The sequence below is a fragment of the Anarhichas minor genome, unplaced genomic scaffold, assembly GCF_050575085.1.
Source record: "Anarhichas minor isolate MPS153535 unplaced genomic scaffold, ASM5057508v1 ptg000024l, whole genome shotgun sequence".
Lineage (NCBI taxonomy): Eukaryota > Metazoa > Chordata > Actinopteri > Perciformes > Anarhichadidae > Anarhichas > Anarhichas minor.
The window spans coordinates 5,277,071-5,297,393 of NW_027466470.1; the positions used below are offsets into that span (position 1 = coordinate 5,277,071).

The window sequence follows — 20,323 nt, forward strand, 5'->3', positions numbered from 1 at the left end:
TAACCTGCGTCTGAGTAACCCACACCATTAACAAACCCAGCCACCAAAAAAACAACTGTTTTACTCTTAAAAAACAAAAAAACATGAAGTTCAAGTGCAAGTGGCTCGCAGAGAGAGATGGAGAGAAAAGTTTCAGCGCATCGTGGTGATCTTATTCTGAGTAACATAAAGCAAGCATCACTGTTACTGACCCCTCAATGGATCTACTTATCTGAGCCCGAGGCTTACACAGCACAGCACATCCTCACACAGACAAACAGAAGCACTTGTCTCCTGCATCCAAACGCACTCATGTCAACATGTCCGACAGGGCAGAATCGCCAGCTCGACTTACCAAGCCCCTCTTAGCCTTTGTTTTGCATCTCATAGTGACATCGGGGAGGAGACGGAGCAGAAGGATATCGAGGTGGGGTACAGGGTAGTCCAGAGCATCGCTGCTGAGAGAGTGTGTTTGTGTGTGTGTGCGCGCAGGGACACAGTGATATTCACCCGAAACGCTAAGCTTTTCTTTTTTTTTTTAGCCTTTGTGTCATTCACTTAACAACCAATCTCATTAGCTGCCGGGCTACAATGGGCTGAATTATTTTCTGTGTAAATACACCACATGGTGATCCTCAAGGTAAGACCTCTGAAGGTCTTTTTAATCACATAAAAGATAGATTCACCCCAGAAGAAGAAGAAAAAAATCAATGGGTAGGACAGACTGCTCCTAAAAAAGAATTGAATAAAACAGTAATTTGGAGTGATTCTAATTGAGAAATGAGATTTATATTCCTCGGGGTCTGTGGTGAAGAGAGTGTAAATGTCTAATTATGTGAGTGTAATTAATATAGCATGGTGATATATACACTTTGACTTGATAATGATACTCTGAGCACATATGTAATGGGTGATATAAGAAAGGATGCTCCCACTCAGCTTTATAAAACATCTTAAAGGTGATATAATAGGTAATAAACACTGGTTTCAAAATCCTGCACACATATATTTAGCATTTTTAACAAATCTCTTGCTGCAGCGTTTGTTTGTGCAGAACCATGACTTCATGTAAAATGTTTTACGATTGTAAGCACTTGAAGTCATGACAGCTGTCTATAAGCATCAGGGACGTGTCTATTGGCCAACTTGACCCTTGTTAGAAAACAAAACAAATACAAAAAAAGAATACTGCAGCCTGGGACTGCCGAGCCGGGTCACTGGAGATTTTCCAGACAAACGCCGCACAGGGGAGGGGAGGGGAGGAAGAATAAAAAGGACAGGCTCAGAATCTCATTTTAACAGACCGCACACAATCTGGGCTCCCACAGAACTATCTCTGCCTGACCGCTTTCTATTTATCCCTTATCAGTGTTTACCAACCGCTAGTTTTCTTTCATTCACACTGTGAGGCAGTTCTCTTACTATCAGTCAACAGCTGACACCGTGGAACAGCCTCAAAGGCAAGAGGAAGGGATCAAAACTAAACCAAAGCTGTTTAAACAATACAACAGAGGAAATAAATTCATAAATCCTAATTCTTCCCAACCCACAAGGGTATAAGCAGATCCTTTATAGTTAGGCCAACAAACAAAACCACAGCCAATGAGGTACATTACAATCAAGGTAAATTCTGAAATATATTTTTAACACAAGAAAAGGCGGAATAAAATCCCATGTAATATTAATTGGGAAAATTTCATAGTCTTGCCCTGTCAAGCAAATGTAACTATCAACTAAAAGGTTTGTGGGTTTTTTGTGTTTTATTTTATTTTGTTAACATTTTAGATTATTTTACTGCAAAGTAGAACCGTGCTAGAAAATATGAATGCTATCTTAAAACACTAACATTTTATTAAGGTTTTCAAACGATTTATATGATAATCATTAAAATGTCTATTTTTAGAGTGGCTGGTTAGGATCAGTCCACTTCTAAAGGAACAAGCAGAAAAAAACAAAGTCTCTATCATTTATAAAACCAGGATTACTTTTATCTAATTCTACACACTTATTATTTATAATATTTAATTTATAATAGGATGAAATTTAATTTATGCAATATTACCAGTAATATTTCCATGTGATATATTTTCATTGTAACAAATTCCTATATTCCTATATTCCGAGTATATTTTCACAATTTAAACAATATTAGGGGCTACATGGACAGACTATTTAAAACATGTTCCTAAGAACTGAAGAGAAAGGAATACATTTAAAATATATATCCCACTGTTGCTTTACATTTCTGTTCCCAGTAGGACACACAAACAGCACTGTTTTTCTGGAATACTGTTAAAAGTTAAGTAATTAATTACATTTATCCTTTCACCAGCTGCTCAACAGCAGATGGATCATTTCTGAGACCTTGTTGAATTAAATCCACATAATTCATTTTCCTGGATTAACTAACTGAAGTTTGAGTAGGGTAAAAAAAAAAAACAGGTAACACAATATGCAACAGACCGACGTGTATGCTGGGCTTTTTTCGTTCGATTTTGTCTTTTCCATTGTGTGCCACCGTCGGCAGTTGACTTGTAATTAAAACAAGCTGTTAGAAATCAAAAGCCACAGAAACGCAATAAAACGGACGAAGATATCAAGCATTTTCCAAGTTCAGTGTGCTCCACAGCTGTGTGAATAAGTTTGTGTTCAGCAGCAGGTACCATGGACAGTTCCTGCAGGCGAACAGAGGTTACGTTTATGTGTTGTGTAGCAACTAACATCCCTGTGCTTTGAAGCAGAGAGGAATAATGCCTCTTACTTATCGCTGCTTTACCACACATCCCTGCGACAGCCTGTGCTGCTTTTGTAATTAAAACAAGGAGCAGAGGTGTAACTTTATAACCCCGCTCGCAGGTCCTGTATCTGTTACTTGCCAAACTTTTCAAAGGATTATCGAGATGTGACACAGTTACACAACGCTGTGTTATCTAATGTCTTTTGTTGCTCTTTTTTCCTTGTTAGTGGAGATGCGAGCTGAAATAAGCTGATGGAGTTGTGATTTAAATGGAGGCTAACCGGCACAATGACAACCGGCATTTTGATTTATTTTAACACTGACAATTTTCCAAGTAATTCAAAACCTAAAAATGATTTAACACCTTAATCACGCTGTCTAATGCCTCTGAAAGACATTGGAAATAGATAAAGCAGATGTTGTTGCTTTATATATATATATATATATATATATATATATATATATATATTCTCTCACATAGACTCTATACTATACTGTTTATTTTCACTTGTTCAAAAGAATAAGGAACAAAATCTAAAAAGACATTGAAGTTTTGATAATATCAGGACTGTAAATTCAACCTAGGCCTAAAATAAAAATCCTACCTTGTTTAACAACGATCAACAATAAGTTGGGTCATAAAGCAGATTCTGAGCCATTAGCGTGGCGCACGTTACTAGTAAATGATGAACTTTTCTAACCAGCATCCGTCCTCTTAAATCAATAGTCGCTCTGGAGACTGTCGAGTGCTTTAGTCCCTCTGAATCTGTTCAAAGCTAAGATTTACCAACGTAAAACGCAAAAGTTCCCCCTGTAGGCTGTGCTACTATCAGACTACATTTAGCATTAGCACATCCTTTTTTTAAACGATTCCACTTCTACCACCAGTTACAAGACAAATAATTACAGAGAGTCAGAACAGGATGCACTGATGTTGGTCCTGATGAATTAGTACAAATCTAACACCCACCGAGTTTAACACAAAAGCTGATTTGTAGACAATATTACTGTCACACTACAACGTTAGCATATAGTTGTCAAACTTTACCGGACTTACAATTCAAATTACAGCAAGCCCGAACAGGATGCAATAAAAGACTTCACCGACTGTTCAAATACGTTACTGGAACACAGAGTAAATGTTTAAGTGCATTAGCCTCAGTGGTCTTGTATGTACAGCTGTCACTGTCAAAGCCACAGGCAACCTGACAATGCTTTGTCTCTGCACACAATACGAACATGTGCTCTTCTAAGACAAGCTTATACTGCACACAAACGCTGTGACTTTAATCTAGATAGACCGTATCTCATGCTATCTGGATGATCAAAAATAGGTCATGCCTCTCAAAAAACTGTTTGAGCCATTTAATCTCCTCTCAAACTGTCTGAAACCTGGACAGAAGCTGCGCTCGCTCCCCAGCTAAGATTTTAAGAACACCGATTTGTATCGAGCCAACAATGTTCATCACCAGTGCAATATTCTCCACACACAACCCCGACACAGTGGAAAACAATTGCCAGCACAATACTATTTCACATAATCTTGTAAAATCCACTGAACACAAGTTTAGCAGCTGAGTAGATCTCAGTGTAAATCTAAGTTTTCTAACAGTCCTGTTTTCATATTACAGCGTCTAACAGCCTGAGCTAGAAAGGCTTGTCGTTCACATACGCGATGCAGAGTATCAGAGATGATAAATGCTGACCAAACTGACAGTATCTTAAATAAAAAAAGAACTTTGACACCAACCTAGTGCTGTGATCCAAAAAGTTTGATTTTCTCCCAGTCTCTTGATAGCTGAGCTGGTGCTGTGGCTTTGAAAGGTAGTCCCCAGGAATATGACATACTGTGCCTTTGACAGCCTCGAGATAAGCACCTGCGTTCGGGTCTCTTTTTACGTCACACCTCCCCATTCACAGCCCTTCAACATGATGCACATTTGCACATCAACAGCCACCAACCCCCCCCCCCCCCCCCCCTCCCTCCTTGCTCTACTCCCACATCCGCAAAACACACAAACAGGCACACAAGAAGGCAGATGCGCGCACTAGCCTCCACTCATGCGCGCGCACACTCGCACAGACACCACAGATTTGTGTGCGCTTAGCGAGGATGCAACACACATGCAGGCAAATAAACACACGCACGCACATACACACTCGCAGGTGATTTATTCCTTTTTTTCAGCTTCCTTCTTCCAGCTTTATTTGTATATATGTATCGATCCTTATTCACAGAAAAACAAAAAACTTTCTCTTGCTTTGTCATAAGACCGGGGCATATGCCCTCCCGAGCTCCTCATACATCACTCATCATGCAAATGAGAGGGAATGTCACTCCTCAGCAGCAGATGGCCAGGGATGATAACAATGGCTCAACAGACCAGTTTCAATGTCTGCGACTTTATCGCTACGGCAACAACAAAAATAGACGATATGAAATCCTTGTCTGTTAATTTGATTTCCCCCCCCCCCTTTTTTTTTATGTTTGTACCTGTCAGTCTGTTTCATTTCTCCTGGACCATTTGAATGTAAAAGCTTTGTCCGGGGTTCTCTGTGACAAGACGTCTGGCTATCAGTAAAAGGCAGAGACCTGGAAATGATTTTGGGTGACTACGGAAGGCTGCTGCCTAGCAGTTATTCAAGTAATTAGGTGTAATTCCTCCCTGAAGGCCATGTTAGCCTCCTGAGTTAGCTCATGCGTTCGACAGGCCTGGATAGAGACGGGGAAGAATAAAAGAAGAAAAGGGGCCCCGAGAAATCACAAATGCAGCTTTTCAAACTACCCCCCCCCCCCCCCAGCCAAAGTGATGTCACCCCTGCGTCCTGCTGACTCCTGTTCATACAAGCCCCCATAGCAGAGAGTAAACAGTGGAAGCGTTTAGCAAACAGGGCCAGATTACAATGACAAAGGCAACCACACTTCTGGGTGGAGCCTGGGGCGAGAGGGTGGGGGGGGGGCAAAAGAGGGGGGAGGGGCAGTGTGTGTGGGGGGGGGGGGGGGGGGGGGGGGCTCAGGATTTAAAATAAGTGATACCCATGAGGGGGGGGCCCCCCTCAAGATCCAAGCATAGCTCTTCCACAGCTGATGGTAGGGGCCACCCAAACATGCTTATCTGTAGGTGATGTCCCCCCCGGTCCCCGGGGACTGACGTGTGAACACAATATGTAATAATAATGTATTTTCAGCTCTTTTTTTTTCTGTGATTTGTGCCTTTTGGTTATGCAAGGCTGGGGACTTGAGGATGGAGAATATCATTACTTAAGGTTTGGCAGTTGATCATCACCTTGTTTAATGCCTCATTTGAAAGTCTAATTCCTAACTGTCTTCGAGAGCCAATTCATGATACACTGCGAAAGAGACGTACAAAGAGAGTCGACCTGCTCGGTTTTCCCCTCTTTTTTGTCACCATTTGTGCCTGATAATCGTATGAAAGTAAAGAATCATCTATCTAGGCATCTCATCAAATAACATGTTCTTTGTTTGCTTATGCCGGCAATCTCGCTGCGAGGACACAACAAGCTTGTTCTAGGGATGATTATTTCATGTCCTGAACTAGACATCAGTATTGCTGGAAGAAAACACACACAAAAAAAGAATCAAGTCATGTAAAGCAATCAGCAACATATTGAGGACTACACTGCACCGCCATTACAAAATGTAACATTTTCTTTTGGACCTAACATCTGTTTAATCTAGAAAAAAAAAAAGAAAAGAGAGAGAGAGAGAGGGACCTCATTCAGAACAGGCATCGAACACAAACTAGTGTTTTGTCAAGCTATTTCATCAACTGGAAATGTGGGCATAACTGCAGAGAGCTGATGGAGAAATGAAAGAGGAGTGGGTTGGACAAAATTACATGTCAAACAAGGGTTCACATTTAAAAAGTCCTGCTCATGTTTGTAGAAAGTGTTTGATTGCATTTTGAAAGGTATTACAATGGGTCACATCTGTGTCTAAAAGCTTTTTGCATTCTGCTGCAAATTACGTAAGCAAAGCGAAGGGTCACAGCACCCCGTTGTTTGGAGCACTATACCTTCCTCCTGTGAAACCTACACAAATATGTTTAACTGAATTCTTCTAATGCACTGCGAGATCAAAATGTCAGCAGTAAAACTTCAACAAACCCCCTCACTCAACACCCCGCCCCGTAATTTCGACAAAAGCGAAGCGGCTAATTTCGTATGGCAGCCCGAACACCCAAACAACAATGCATATTCACACTGTGCCATTGAATGTGATGGATGTGTAAAAATCTATATTAAACTGTGGTTAATTTCAGCTATAATGCTTTAAGCTTGGTCTAAAATGACACAAATGCTTCTTGGTGGTACTGAAACCTCATTGTGCAACCACTTGATGCCGCTTGTTCATCACACAAAGTCACATAAAAGGACTGAATCAAATGTTTAAAAAAAATTGTATTTGCATATGCAAATACGAGGAAGCAAACATAAGTACATGTTGTTGATATGGCTCCAGGATGTAGAACTATCTTTATGTTAATGTCAGCAGACAGGGAATATTCTTTTGAAAATACAGTACATTTTTCATGGGGATCATTATCTACACTGCATGTCACTGTGTCTCAGTTAAAAGAAATGATTAGATTACTTCCCAGCAATCCCCTTTGGGGCGATTTGTGTGTGACCGTGGGCAACCTTACAATATGTTTATCCACTGTCCTTTGAAGACACTTCAATAACATTTCAAATGTTTTATGGACAAATATAGGATGTCTTCTATCTCTGCCTTGAACTGACTCCTTTTTGGATCTAGGGCTCTGTTATATCTGAGTTTGTTGTCCAAATTCGCTGAATGTTCCTCTCACGGGGTATAACATACTTGGGTAGTCCTCAAAAGCTAATAGAATTACTAAGTGGCCAAATATACAGTTTTACTAGATGTGACAAGTGACCAAAACATGGACTTCTGTGTGTAAAAATCACAATTAAGCCTGTATGTTGCGTGCATGGTATTAAAAGTCTACTTCCAAATTCCTGAATCCACGTGGTTCCAGAAAAATTGTTGATTTAAAGATTTAATTGTTGCAAGTATAATTGCAGCTCGAAACTATTCACTTTATCAGTACCAATGAAAAGCATCAGTCAGTAGTGGTCACTACAACAAACTGGCCAAATCTCTAATTCTGTGGTGTAGAAAAAATCAGAATAAGGCTGTAAATTGTGTGCATGGAAATAAAGGTTCACCCGTAATTCTTAAAACCATGTGGATCCAGAAAAATATTGATTCAATTCAATCTATACTCTTTCTATTACTGCGTGTTCGAATGATCCAGTAGCAACTAAAAGCCATTAGTGATCACTGCTGGTTCCTTACTTTTACTGCCCTCACATGAGAGCATCTGATTGCTTACATCTAAGAAATCAATGCATGACTGGTCAGTTGATTTCTGGCTTTTGTAGTTCAGAGGCCGTGGACTCATTGTGTTGTGTCATTGAGAGGTTAGGTCCAGATCTGGGCGTCTCTAGGGGTCCCTGCCCATCTTTTCTACTCAGGCGGGCAGACAATGAAGCAGACACGCCTACAATTGGCCAGATAAGAGCTTGGATGTTCAGCCAAAAAAACGAGCGTCTAAACAATGGTAACAGGTGTGTAAAATGCGTGCTTTGATAATGACCTTGGTGGCCGTAATAGCATGTCTAGACACAACTAACAGGAGGCATTTCTGTCTGGTCTCACAAGTCCCGTGGGTGCTCGATGGCAAGATGCTAAGGCGCAGATATTTGGTTGGTCAGTCATTAAAACTAAAAGACTAAAATGTTGTTGTTTTTTACCATGACATGCATGAGAAGCATCAGAAAAGTTAAGTCTGCCACTCAACAGGATTTTTTTCCCTCCCCCCGTCTTTAAAATATTTGTTGGGTAGTTTGCATAATAAGCTAAAATCATCTTGAGTATTCAGAGATATGCACTTGAATAAATAGGAGGAAAAAAAACTCCATTAATGTGGATGGCTTGCAATTTTTGATTGCACCAGACACAGGAAGCTTGCTGACATGAACTGAAAATGCAAATGTCTTCCTAGCAAAACAAAGAAATTGATTATGAAGTTAGTTTCTTCAGCACAAGTAGCTGGCTTTGAGTGATTAATGGGGGTGGGTCATTGATTTCCTTTTGTTTAGATCTTGGTTAACTTTCTGGAGACACAATTATAATTTGTTTCCAAACAATAAATCCAATCTAGCTTGAGCAAATTAAATTTCCCTATGGCCTCTTCTGTGTCATTTTACATCTGAAATGGATTGTTATCAAAAGGCATGGCATGGAAATGTCTGCTTTCTTTTTGTTTACATTTGTTACGTCTCTGATTGGATATTGTTTCTCTGAGTGTATTAGAAGGTGAGCACCTCCTCAGAGTGAAAAGAGCTGTTTACAGACTTGTCAGCCACGGAGCCAAGGGTTAATCTTCAATAGCTGTATGTCATCCACATTTATGATGAGCCATCTATCTGCTATATACTGAGAAGTACCGTCTACATTGTCTGAAACATGACAAAATATTGTGTATTTGTTGAATGAGCACTCATTGTATATTTCTACACTAGCTTTGCTAAAGGTTGGTGAAATGTTTTTGAGTTATCGGCACAATGTACTTTATATTTCTGTATATTTGCAAGTCAAATTGCAGTGTTACAGACTACTTTTATTGAAAGGCTTTTTTTCCCCATATCCTTCAGCTTTACAACTTTGAAAACTTGCACAGATCCAGACATTTATACTTCCTGATTTCTCGCATCATCTCTCCAAGATAGTGATAATACGATTTCTGTGTTTTTCGCTGTTGAGAAACAAACTGGATTATGAACAGATCACTACATAAACAGCTTTCTAAAAGGAGGCAGCTATTTTAAAAAGGGCTGAAGAAATGCAAAGAGGGATTTAAATTTTAATTTGAATTTATTCCAGCAAGTGAAAGGTTCTTTTGAGAGGGGATTTCAGCAAAGATGATGGTATTTAAAAGTGATAAACAAGCATCTAAACCTCCAGTGGAAAACAGTCATTTTGCTCCTTTCTAGTGTAGGGGAGGAATTGGGCTTGCTATGGTCACATCCAAAAAAATAAGAATAAGTAATAGTAGTAATTAAAATGTAAATAAGCAATATCCATGGAGATATTTCAACTGATTCCTGTCATAAATTGTGTAATTAACATTTTGCCTTGACACACCTTGTGACTCTGGATGTATAGCTATATGTCCTCAGGTGCAAATTCATGTTCTCTGTGTACTTGGCATAGCGTACTTTATACTGTATATGGATGCTTAAAAAAAAAAAGCTTTCACACTTATCACATGCAATTTAAATCCTGTGCCTCGACAGTGGGGACGAACACCAGGCTAAGTTCAAAATGAAATGCCTTACACATTCGGACTTGTGCTAATTAAGGACTGGTGTTGTGCAGTTTGAGACGGTATCTGTAGAATCTAGTGAATTTAGTGATTCACTCTGGGTAGTCACATGTCACATTTATGTGACAAAAGGATGACTAACCAAGGCTGTCATCTATTGCATTTATAATATATGGATTATAATGATGTGACTGGATTTCAAATGTTTCTATTCTCCCGTGGATGACCACTAAACTTAAGCAGAGAAACCTATGCCACACAAGAAAGACAAAGAGTTACATCATTTTGTTGAACAGTTAATCCGATCATGGACAGTGTTTGTGCATTTGCTATCTTCGGAAAATGCCAGCAAAGGCGCTAAGTAAACCTATTTTACAAGACTCCCTCACAAGGATACAGTGCCAGTATCGGGATACAATTTCACACAGCGGCATGGCTCAGTCACATAACCTAAGCAGGCTTAGGAAAATGGAGCACTATAAAGTATTGCACTTTCTTCCCGTATGTTTCCTGCAGCAAACCTAAAATGCTCGGATGACTGATGTGAGTTTGAGCATGAAAGCCAAAGTGAACTAATGGCTGAATAGCATGTAGATACTGTTGCTAATGCTCTGAGTTGTTTAAAATGGTAGATTATGGAAGTGTGCACCTGGCATTCTGCAGGCTAGCCTGGCAACACTCCTCCCTTATAATTATAATGAACACACAGTAATTCAGGGTTGAGGCTGAAATACGAATGATGTCCTCTGAGACAGCTTGTTTTAATGGTTATGCAGAAGAGTTCCTAGAAGTGCAGATGGCAGATGCAATGCCTTTTAAGCTATTTACAGATCGCACACTACAAGGTATGGAAAGACCCATAGTGTGAGGCCATATTGCTCTTTTGTGCTCCTGGATTAGACATTAGACTGGCTCACAAACTAATGAAAGATATATTTTAAAGCATGTTTACTGCAATATTGATAGTCCATTATACTAACAAGTTAGATAGCAGTGTAGGAAAGAGAGACAATTGCACTATAAGGACTGCACGGCCTGTTTCATCTAAATACCCCACTGTTCTTACTTTGTCCACATAGGGGTGCATTTGCTCAGGACTTGGGCACATGTGTAGTCTTTCATTACAGATTTGTCAGAAGGATAAAAATCTATAAAATACTGTGGGCCATAGTTTACACTACACTATATAAAATGGGTTGCGAATAAGATAAGAGCCAACATGGACGGAATTTATCAAAGAGAGACATATTTGTTAGAGCATATTGCTTTGCTGCACGTAAACACTGAACCACCTCCTCCGGGAATCCATAGTGATGTCAACGTATATGCTTTAAATGTAATAAACAAAACATGTCTCGTAATTATAATTTCAACAACACAAAATGTGTTTTGTAAAAGCAAAATTTGTGCCTGTTTGTACAGAAAAATAATATTCCACGAGTGTAAAATCTTTCTTTACATCCAGCAGAGTTAATATATCTCTATCCCTGGCACAGTCCCAAGCCGGGATGAAAGAGTGTGGAGCCTTTTGAATTAGACCACTACTGTGATACAAGAGCAGGTATTGAAACAACAAAAATGTTAACTCCGAGAAAAAGTTTTGCCGCATTAAAGTCACATAGGAGCCACATTAGCATGTGAAAAGAATAAACAGAGGCATTCTCAGTTACACACTCCACCTGGCTGCTAACCAACGTCCTTGTCAGAAGTCCACCCACCGCACTGGCTAACACTGAAAGACCTCCTGGGGACCGCAGTGACCATTCACTCGGTTCTCTCTTTTTCCCATGCACCTGTGACTGTTTTTGTGTTTGCTATTTTTTGCTTTGTCTTTTTCTGGCAACACTGTATCATCGGAGACACACTTTGCCTCAAAAGGAATTCTCCTGCCCAACAATGTGGTTTGTTTGTTCACCGGATATGGCAGGCCAGAGAGTCAAATGGAGAGGAAAAAAAAAAAAAAAAAAAATAGTCACCACAGTAATAATTAAAATTGCCACAAGAAAAATAAGCGGGGAGACACAGCAGCATGAATGGACTTCAAATAAGAAGATACGGTACTTTTACCAACTGGTTTCTTGCCGAGTTGGGGGGCTTCACAGGTGCAGTTGGACAGGCTCTCCTCCTTACTCTCCTCGGACGGCTCATCCGGCTTCTCCATGGTCCTGGACCTTAGAGAGCTGCTTTTCCATTTTCCAAAGGACTTTGCCACAATCGCTTTGTCCGCTCCTTTCATTGTTTTCTGTAAAACACATTTACAGCATGACTTCCCAGGTTTATCCCTCTTGTGAGCCATCTGCCCCCTTTTTTGGCTCTCAATAAACCTGGGCTCATCTTTCCCAAACCCAAAGTAAGAGAGAATTAGGGCATTGTGTGCATATGCATTCTCTTAAGCATTCCAGAAAATTTCCTGATTGCCCTGGCATCTTTTTTAGAGAGCGTTTGGACATTGTTTTCCTCCTGACATTTTGCAATCCTGTATGGAGAGAGCGGTACTGATTGAAACAGTATAAAACAATACTTTGCAAAGTGCCCACACAGTAAACAGTAGATGGAAACTGGGAAAAAACAAACACGTTTTCACATTTAATCCAACTTAAAGGAAATAAAAATAGCACATTATGCCCTAATTGAGTGCTGTACAGTCCGCAAATACTATTACAAGGCCGATCAGGATTAGCAGTGGAACATACCTAGTTATCTATTTCTGAGTGCCAAGACTGCTAGCAGTGGGCAACTAAATTTCAAAAGCTGGCAAATCCAGTTGTCTCCTAAATACAGAAAGTACTTAAATCCAGAGCTAACAGAAGAAAAAGACGGATAAAGGGTGCTCTGCATATCACCGAAAAGCTTGTGCACTTTTCAGAATCACTGGCTAGGTTAAACAAATATGCTAAGTAGAGATCAAAACAATCCTTTGATCTGCAGCCTAGTTTCCAGAGGAATGGCTTGGCTGTTGTTGTAAATAACTTGTATAAATCTATATACCATTTGCCTTCAGGTAATATCAAAAGTGCCAGGGATTCGCAGGCAAATACCTTGTGGTTAGGAAATAGATCAGATAAAAGCATATAAATATTTCAGCAACACTGCACTCTGTCATTTCGTGTATTATAGCTGAGCTTTTAACCCCGTATACGAGTTTAGTTCTACAGCAGAAACATGAATGAGGAATATTTGATAGCAGAATTACATTCTACCCCTTTCTATTTTGTAGTTGGGGGGGGGAAAAAGTGTTCCTACCTCCAACGCGCCATTCAGGTCAAACACGGTGTAAAACATTGCGCTAAACTTCATACAAAAGAGGCTTGAAGAATCAGAATGCAGAAGCTATGCAACTTGCTGACTAACTTTGCCCTCTGTTTTGATCGGGCACACAAAGAAAAACGCTGTCCATTCAAAACAGACAGCATAACTCTTTTCAGAGAGGGGGGACCGTGAACAAACGAGGCCATGTCCTGAGCTGCAGTCAGTTTCCCGTCAGGCCTGCACAGTGCACGGTGAGGGCCGCAGGGACTGGGACTGGCTGACACCACACTCACGGGCAACAGAACAACTTTTGTGCACACTATCCTCCTCTGGATGTGTTTTTTTTTTCTCCCTCTCTACCCAAATTGGACAAGTGTGTGTGCTTTTTGGTTCAGAGCTTGCTTTACCTCTGCCCCTTTGGTCGTAATTAATAAAGCTGTTGGCAAATTTGATAAGCTCTGCAAACTAATTTGATAGCAATATGATACTCTTCATGGCAAAAAAAAAATGCTCTTTTAAGCCTTTTATATCACAACCCCGGTCATATTGTGCCCCTATTTAAGAATTAATTTCTTTGTATTTTAATGTCAAAATTCAATTATCTTTTCCTCCTGTAAAACAAAATATGATGTGCGCTTAAATAAGGTAATATGAACCAATCCTAACCACTGATATCATGACATCCATCATTCAATCTGCAACTTTTAACGATAAGGGAGGTGTGTGTGTGTGGAGCCACAGTCCTCTGTAGCTCCCTATGGCTAAATTCTAAGCCCGCCCACTTGTTAGCGATCCAATCAAATGCAAAGGCTTTGATTCAAATCCCACTTGTAACTGGGCACCGCTGAAATATTCTGTTTCACTGGGAAATACTCACAGTAGCTAAAGACATGAAACAGTATTATTATCATTAAAACATAGCACAGAGCAAACCAAACACTTAGAATTAGCTGCTTGCATTGTCAAGCACAACATTCAATTCGTTATTCCAGCAAATAAAATAAAAACCTGAGCACAATTAATGATTTAAATTGGCTAAAATGCCGATTGCCAATTAAGCTCATTTGAATTTGACACTGTGCTCACTAACAGAAATGTTAATGCTAAGTAGCTCAAAGTAGCTTAGAAACTAGCTATCTTACTTTCTAGCTGTCTTAGCGCACTGGCTAGCTAGTTAGCTTTAATTAACTTGAACTAGACTTAGTCAGCTTCAGAGTTCTTGTAACTAAACTATAACAAATTAGTTAAATTAAAAAATGTAAAAAATGTTAAATGAATGCAGGTATCATCAAAAAACAACAACCAGGTAGGATACACTTTAGCACCAGGCTAAACTGGCTAACATAGCATTGCTTTGCTAATTTACCTGTTTATCAACAGATTTTCAAGTACAGACTGAATTTTTAATAGTCACTTCAAATTACTGTTTTTTAATATATATTTTTTTGTCATTACGTTCATTAAAAAATATATCCTACATCCTGTTGTCCTTTGTTGCTAACAGGCTATACAAGCTAACATAACAGACATGTTTAAAGAAAAAAAATGCTTCAACTTACTTATTTATCTAAAGATTTTAGAGTACAGATGGTCGGGATTGGCTGTTCAAATGACTAAATTCTTTATAAAAACATTTTTTTTAATGCCATTATGTTGATTCACAAACACTCCAGGGTTTCCTATACATTCAGACTCTTGTGAACTTGGCAGAACTGCATTTTCGTTCTCTTGGGTTTGTCATAATTTACAAGATACATTTTATTGGCAAACACTATCTCCATATCAGTCATTCGCACCACATTTGCAACATGTTTCTTGAGGAATGTAACTGTTTCAAACAGTCGAGCTTTCTCGTTCATGCCTCTGAGTTCCAATCTTACTGTGAACACTACATGCTATATGTGAATGCACATTTATTGTGTGAGTGTTATGTGACAACGTGTCAACTACTTTTTGCCAGGTCTAGTAAGAAAGAAAGCGCATCTAAAGACACTTGCTGGTTTAAAATGAAAACTTGCGCGACTGTCGCAAATTACAGTAAGATTTAGAAAAAATAGACGGGTTTAAAATATTGCATAATTTCATGAATACAGATTATATTTTACACCTGGTGAGTGTTTTAAATCATTTAAAAAAACCTCATCTTAGGTGAAGGATATCATGAGAGCTTCATCTAGCTTTCTCTAGAGTCCTGGAAAAGCGATTTTTGAGAGAGAACAGAATGTACCATATTCTTGACCCGTCTGCCTCAGATGCTTGCGGTATATGGAACTGAATACTGGACGTGAATTGTATCATTCTCTGTGTCAACTTGTTAGATGGCAGTTGCTGTAGTGGAGTGGTGAGAGCGGCACATATGCATTATAGGAGAAAATTGTGAAATGACAGATTCCGGGTGTGATACTGAGGGAATGACTAACTAATAGGAGGGGTGCTCCAGGCTGTTAGCTTTGAAAAGCAGTTTGCACATTACTTTATCTTGTCAATCAGATTCCTGGAATGGAAGAGGTGACTGATAACTTGAATTAATTATTTTCTTATTGCATGCATGTGTTAATTCATGTTAATTTATGTCCCTTACAGGCCCAAGCCAGAATATCCAGAGTAAAGCACCACCTCTGGCACCCAGATCACCACACCACTCTCTTTGCATATATTTATATCAAATGAAAGACTTTTTTTTAATCCTGTTGGAACAAGGACTGACTGCCAAATTTGATTTTTAAATGTACTTTTAAGCTGTTCATGCTTTACGTTTGCATTTCTTCTTAACAAGTGAACAACACGGAGCAGTATTTACGGCTATGATGGGATTTGAAAGTTACAGATTATTTTTTATAAGTAAATCCTACCCCTTAAAACACTCCCCCTTTTCCTAACAAACACAGTTAAATAACGTCACACCTTGCATACCTTCCACATTTTTCTAATTCTGTATTTGGTTGATTTTATTTTATTTTAATTATGTAATCATCACCCAAAGCAAGGTTGACATTTTTTTTACTATATTCTATAAAAATCAAGAGCAGCAGCAGTTGTGTTGAATGCACAGCGCTCACTTTAAACACTTGCATTTCACTAAACATCTTTAAACATTTTGACAAATTTAACTTCCCCTGAACACGGAGGATAAGAGGAAAAACATTTCTCTGATGAGAACAGAAACAGCAAGAAGTTCTAACAAGGAAAAGCCTGCCAGGTGGCGAACTGGCTGCACCAACAGAACGCACAATCTGTCTGCTTCTCCTTCCAAACCATTGACAGCTGCCATCACCAGCCTTGCACACTCGCACTCAGTGGCTCCTCAGCTCCCTGCCCATCCCTCTTTAGTGTTTCCTGCTAACCTCAGAGACAGGGTCACCTGGCCCCCTAGTCGCCCGTCTGTGGGGCCCTGCTGGCCCCCTGGAGACCTGCCTGCATGGGGATGCATGGCTAACAGAGGTCTACCAAATCCTCTTTAATATGCAAACCAAGGGGCTGTTCCTTTGACCCGAGACCATAGCTTTACTAACAGTGAAATCCAAAAAATATTCAAGTGATGTACAACGATGAGATTTGATGAGCAGTTTTTGATCTGCTGGTTATTTGATATTGAATATTATCAGAGACAAACGGCACCGTAATCAGGTATTTTTTCCTCAACCAGGCAGGTTATTCCAGTTTAATTAAAGTAATATGCAGCATGATTGAATCCGATTATGTTCTGCTCGACCCATTTGCAAAAATAATAACCTACAGTTTGAACATTTTTGTAAAATTGGAACAGCGTTTCCTCCACTGAGCAAAACCTAAGCACACAGATGCACAGAGGCTAAAATGAAGAGTGTTCCACAAAGCTAGCATTGCAACTGGGCTAAAAATAAAACCTTGGCAAAGTTATTCTGATCCCTTATTGGTCCCATAGTTTGATTTCACATTTAGCATTTGCATTCCCCTCCGCATAAACATTTAATTCTTCTCCTCCTGCAGTACAATGAGACTTGAGTGACTTTGGCAGCAGATTTTGGATCGGTGCTCCTGAATCCACCAGTGTATGTTATCAGCAGGTAAACAAGCTTTCGAACAAAGCCATAATGGAACTGCAAGCGGCATAAAGAGGCTCATCTCAAAAGCTATACAACCCATCAAAGCTGGTGTCATTTCCTCAACACTGCACTGCAGCTGGAAACTGCACGGCTGTTAGTTACAGTTTAAATTGCCCGTCTATTTTCAGACACTTCAGAACTATTTGCATTGATTATTTACTTGTCAGAAAGCGGCATTAGCGAAATAAGACAACAGATTTTTAATGTTGACTGGATTCTTATCCGTTTTGTTCTGTGGTAGAAAATCAAGAACTGTCATGCACTATATTAATGGGATTTGCACTCTTGGGTATTTGAATAATTATTTTCTAGTGGAAATGCAATAGTTCTATCTATATTTGGAAGGATTACCGATGGAATTGAACTTAATGTGAAAATAATTGTCCCTCTTTCTAAATACGTAGTTTAGTTATATCCTACACTTCCTGCTCGGCAGATGCAATATTGTTAACCACGAGCCTGGATGCCTGTCACCCAACTTTCCCCATATTTGCCTTTTGGGTACAGCTCAGATGCACAACTAAACCTACGCACTCTCCTCCCAGTGAGTGGAGAAGCCTCAAAGCTTTCCTTTCATATGCTGCATTATCTCTTTGGCGGTAATTATCCATAAAACTATGCCATCAGATGGTGATGATTTCCAATATGAACCCAATAAATGTGTTTAAAATTTGAATTATCATATTTATGTGGATATGTGTTACTAATAGTGATTATGCTCGTCATGTGGGTAGAAAATCAACCATCCCTTATACTGCGCGTTCTCACATATTTCTCAGACATTTCATCACACATTTAATCTGCCCCTGTCTAAGATTTCCTTCTGAACCTGTAGTCAAGGCAGCGAGGAGACAATACCGGATGAGATTATGAAGCATGTCTGTTAAAGCATGTCTGTTTGATCATCATTCTGTTTAGGTGAAGTTCTCTTCTTGGTCTCTTCAGTCCCTGACAGCAGATATATAACCTAATCTCTTTCCATAACCCTTTTCTTAAGCATGAATAGGGTGGAAATGTGATGGCATTAAGTCGATTTACTCCTTGGTTTGCAGTTTCAGCCTTAATGCCTCTTGGCTCTTCTTCAACACACTCGTTCCATTTCGATTTCGAAAATATAAATGTTATGTTAAGGCTTTCCCATTTATTTTTCATTTATCCATCATTTGAAGTTCATGCATATATTTACCCTACAAATAATGCTTGTTTATTTGCAGCTCCGTCTATCTAGCATAGTGTCAGAGATATTGGAAAATCAAATACAACTTGTGTATTATCTTCAAATACAGAGGATATCGGGGACAAAGGGCAAGATATGAGACTGTATGACACTCTTTGTGAGTTGTCCCTGACACCGTTTTTTTGATATTTCACATTTACTCGTCTAAACCTTAATTTAGTGCCTCCAGCATGTGTTGACAAGCAAAGAAAAGCCATTCTAATGTGTCTTTGGATTTCAGCTGATGGCATTTGAAAGCGGCATTCAGATACCTGTCCTCATACACAATTATTAGAGTATGTTTGTGATGGATTTATGCTTTTCTTTTTACATAAGAAAGTTCAGGTTACCTTTGAACTTTTTGCATGATAGTGATAGAAGAGATTCATTTGAATTAACTTGTGTGGGAAGATAAAGTGAGTATGAAGTTGTGTTAAATGTTAGGGGCTGATGTAACGTCACTATTAAGTAAAAAACCTTTGTGTAAAAGAAACATTTTGTCTTACAGTCCTCAGTACTATCAACTCTATAGGAGAAGTGCATTAATATAATGTGTCATTTAATACCGCCTTGTCCATTAGAACAGGTTTTAAAACTCTAATGTTACGATGCTTCAACTCTTACTTACAGACTTACAAAATCAGTATCCTCCTTTAAATTAATTTTCATCGAAAGGCTTATTCAAATGTTATTTGGGTAATATGTTTCCATGTGTCTGTGTATATGTAAGCTATACCCTAATGTAATACATATGTAACATATATATTTATATCTGAATTTCTGTGGCTAACTATTTTCAGTTTGTATTTATATATTTTTTTGTATTTACTTGGAAAACACTTGCGATCTAAAAGCTAGAACGGCATTTTTTTTTTTTTTTTACTATTGTTACTATTCCTGTTAAATTATATCATAAAATCCTGTTTATATAAATATCACAATGAGATATTCAGACCTCGTTGTGAGTTGCTATGCATGCAGTTTAACAACGACTAGTTTTATGACACTGAAGATTTGTAGTCAAGTGTGATAGAAATAAGTTTGTCAGCCAGTCAAAGGCAGTTTTATTGGTGGAGCTAGCTCGAGACTACACATGGCAATGTTAAATCCCATTCAGCCTGATGAGAGTGACTCCCAGCAGCACTGAGCTCAGTGGGGGGTTGTAAACATTTACACTAAGAGCCTGTCCAGTGCACATGGTTGGTGCTTGCCAGCCACCTCGGTATCGAATGTTGTGTTGCATATTTTGTCATTCAGGCCTGTCCCGAAATTGTAGGAATCACACCATCAATTTATGAAGGAGCCATCCAAATGTGACAACAGGCTTATGCTAAATGGAGAAAATAGAGCTAAACATTGTTAAAACACCCCTAGACCCACATGGTAGAGAGTGCTCGGCAGAGAGCTGCTATGCTCCCCGCTGTGAACTGGGAAAGTGATGTTGGTGGGCTTCCTTCTCCATGAGGGCCGCATCGTTCTTGGGCCCCGATTTGAAGCCTTTTTGAAGTCTGTTTCCTGCAGCAGCGTGCCAACATTAATGTTTCCACAAAAGCAAAAACGCTAAATCAAATGAATACACTATACTGTGCTATTCCACATTGACTCCTGAATCCCCCAGAACATTTAAAAAAACCATCATTAAAAAGCTTTTTATCATATACGTCCTAAAAGTCACGGTGTTTAT

The 20,323-nt window shown here is 39.2% G+C and overlaps 1 protein-coding gene across 1 annotated transcript in view; it reads right to left on the bottom strand.

The window, feature by feature from the left end:
* st18 (ST18 C2H2C-type zinc finger transcription factor) overlaps positions 1–13,386 on the bottom strand; it is a 38,539-nt gene extending 25,153 nt beyond the window's left edge. The window contains exons 1-2 of the mRNA XM_076098530.1: positions 13,333–13,386; positions 12,157–12,331 (exon numbers count right to left, since the gene is read on the bottom strand). Coding sequence (XP_075954645.1) covers positions 12,157–12,331; positions 13,333–13,386 — 229 coding nt within the window. The remainder of the gene's footprint in view (positions 1–12,156; positions 12,332–13,332) is intronic.
* Between the last annotated feature and the right edge of the window lie 6,937 nt (positions 13,387–20,323).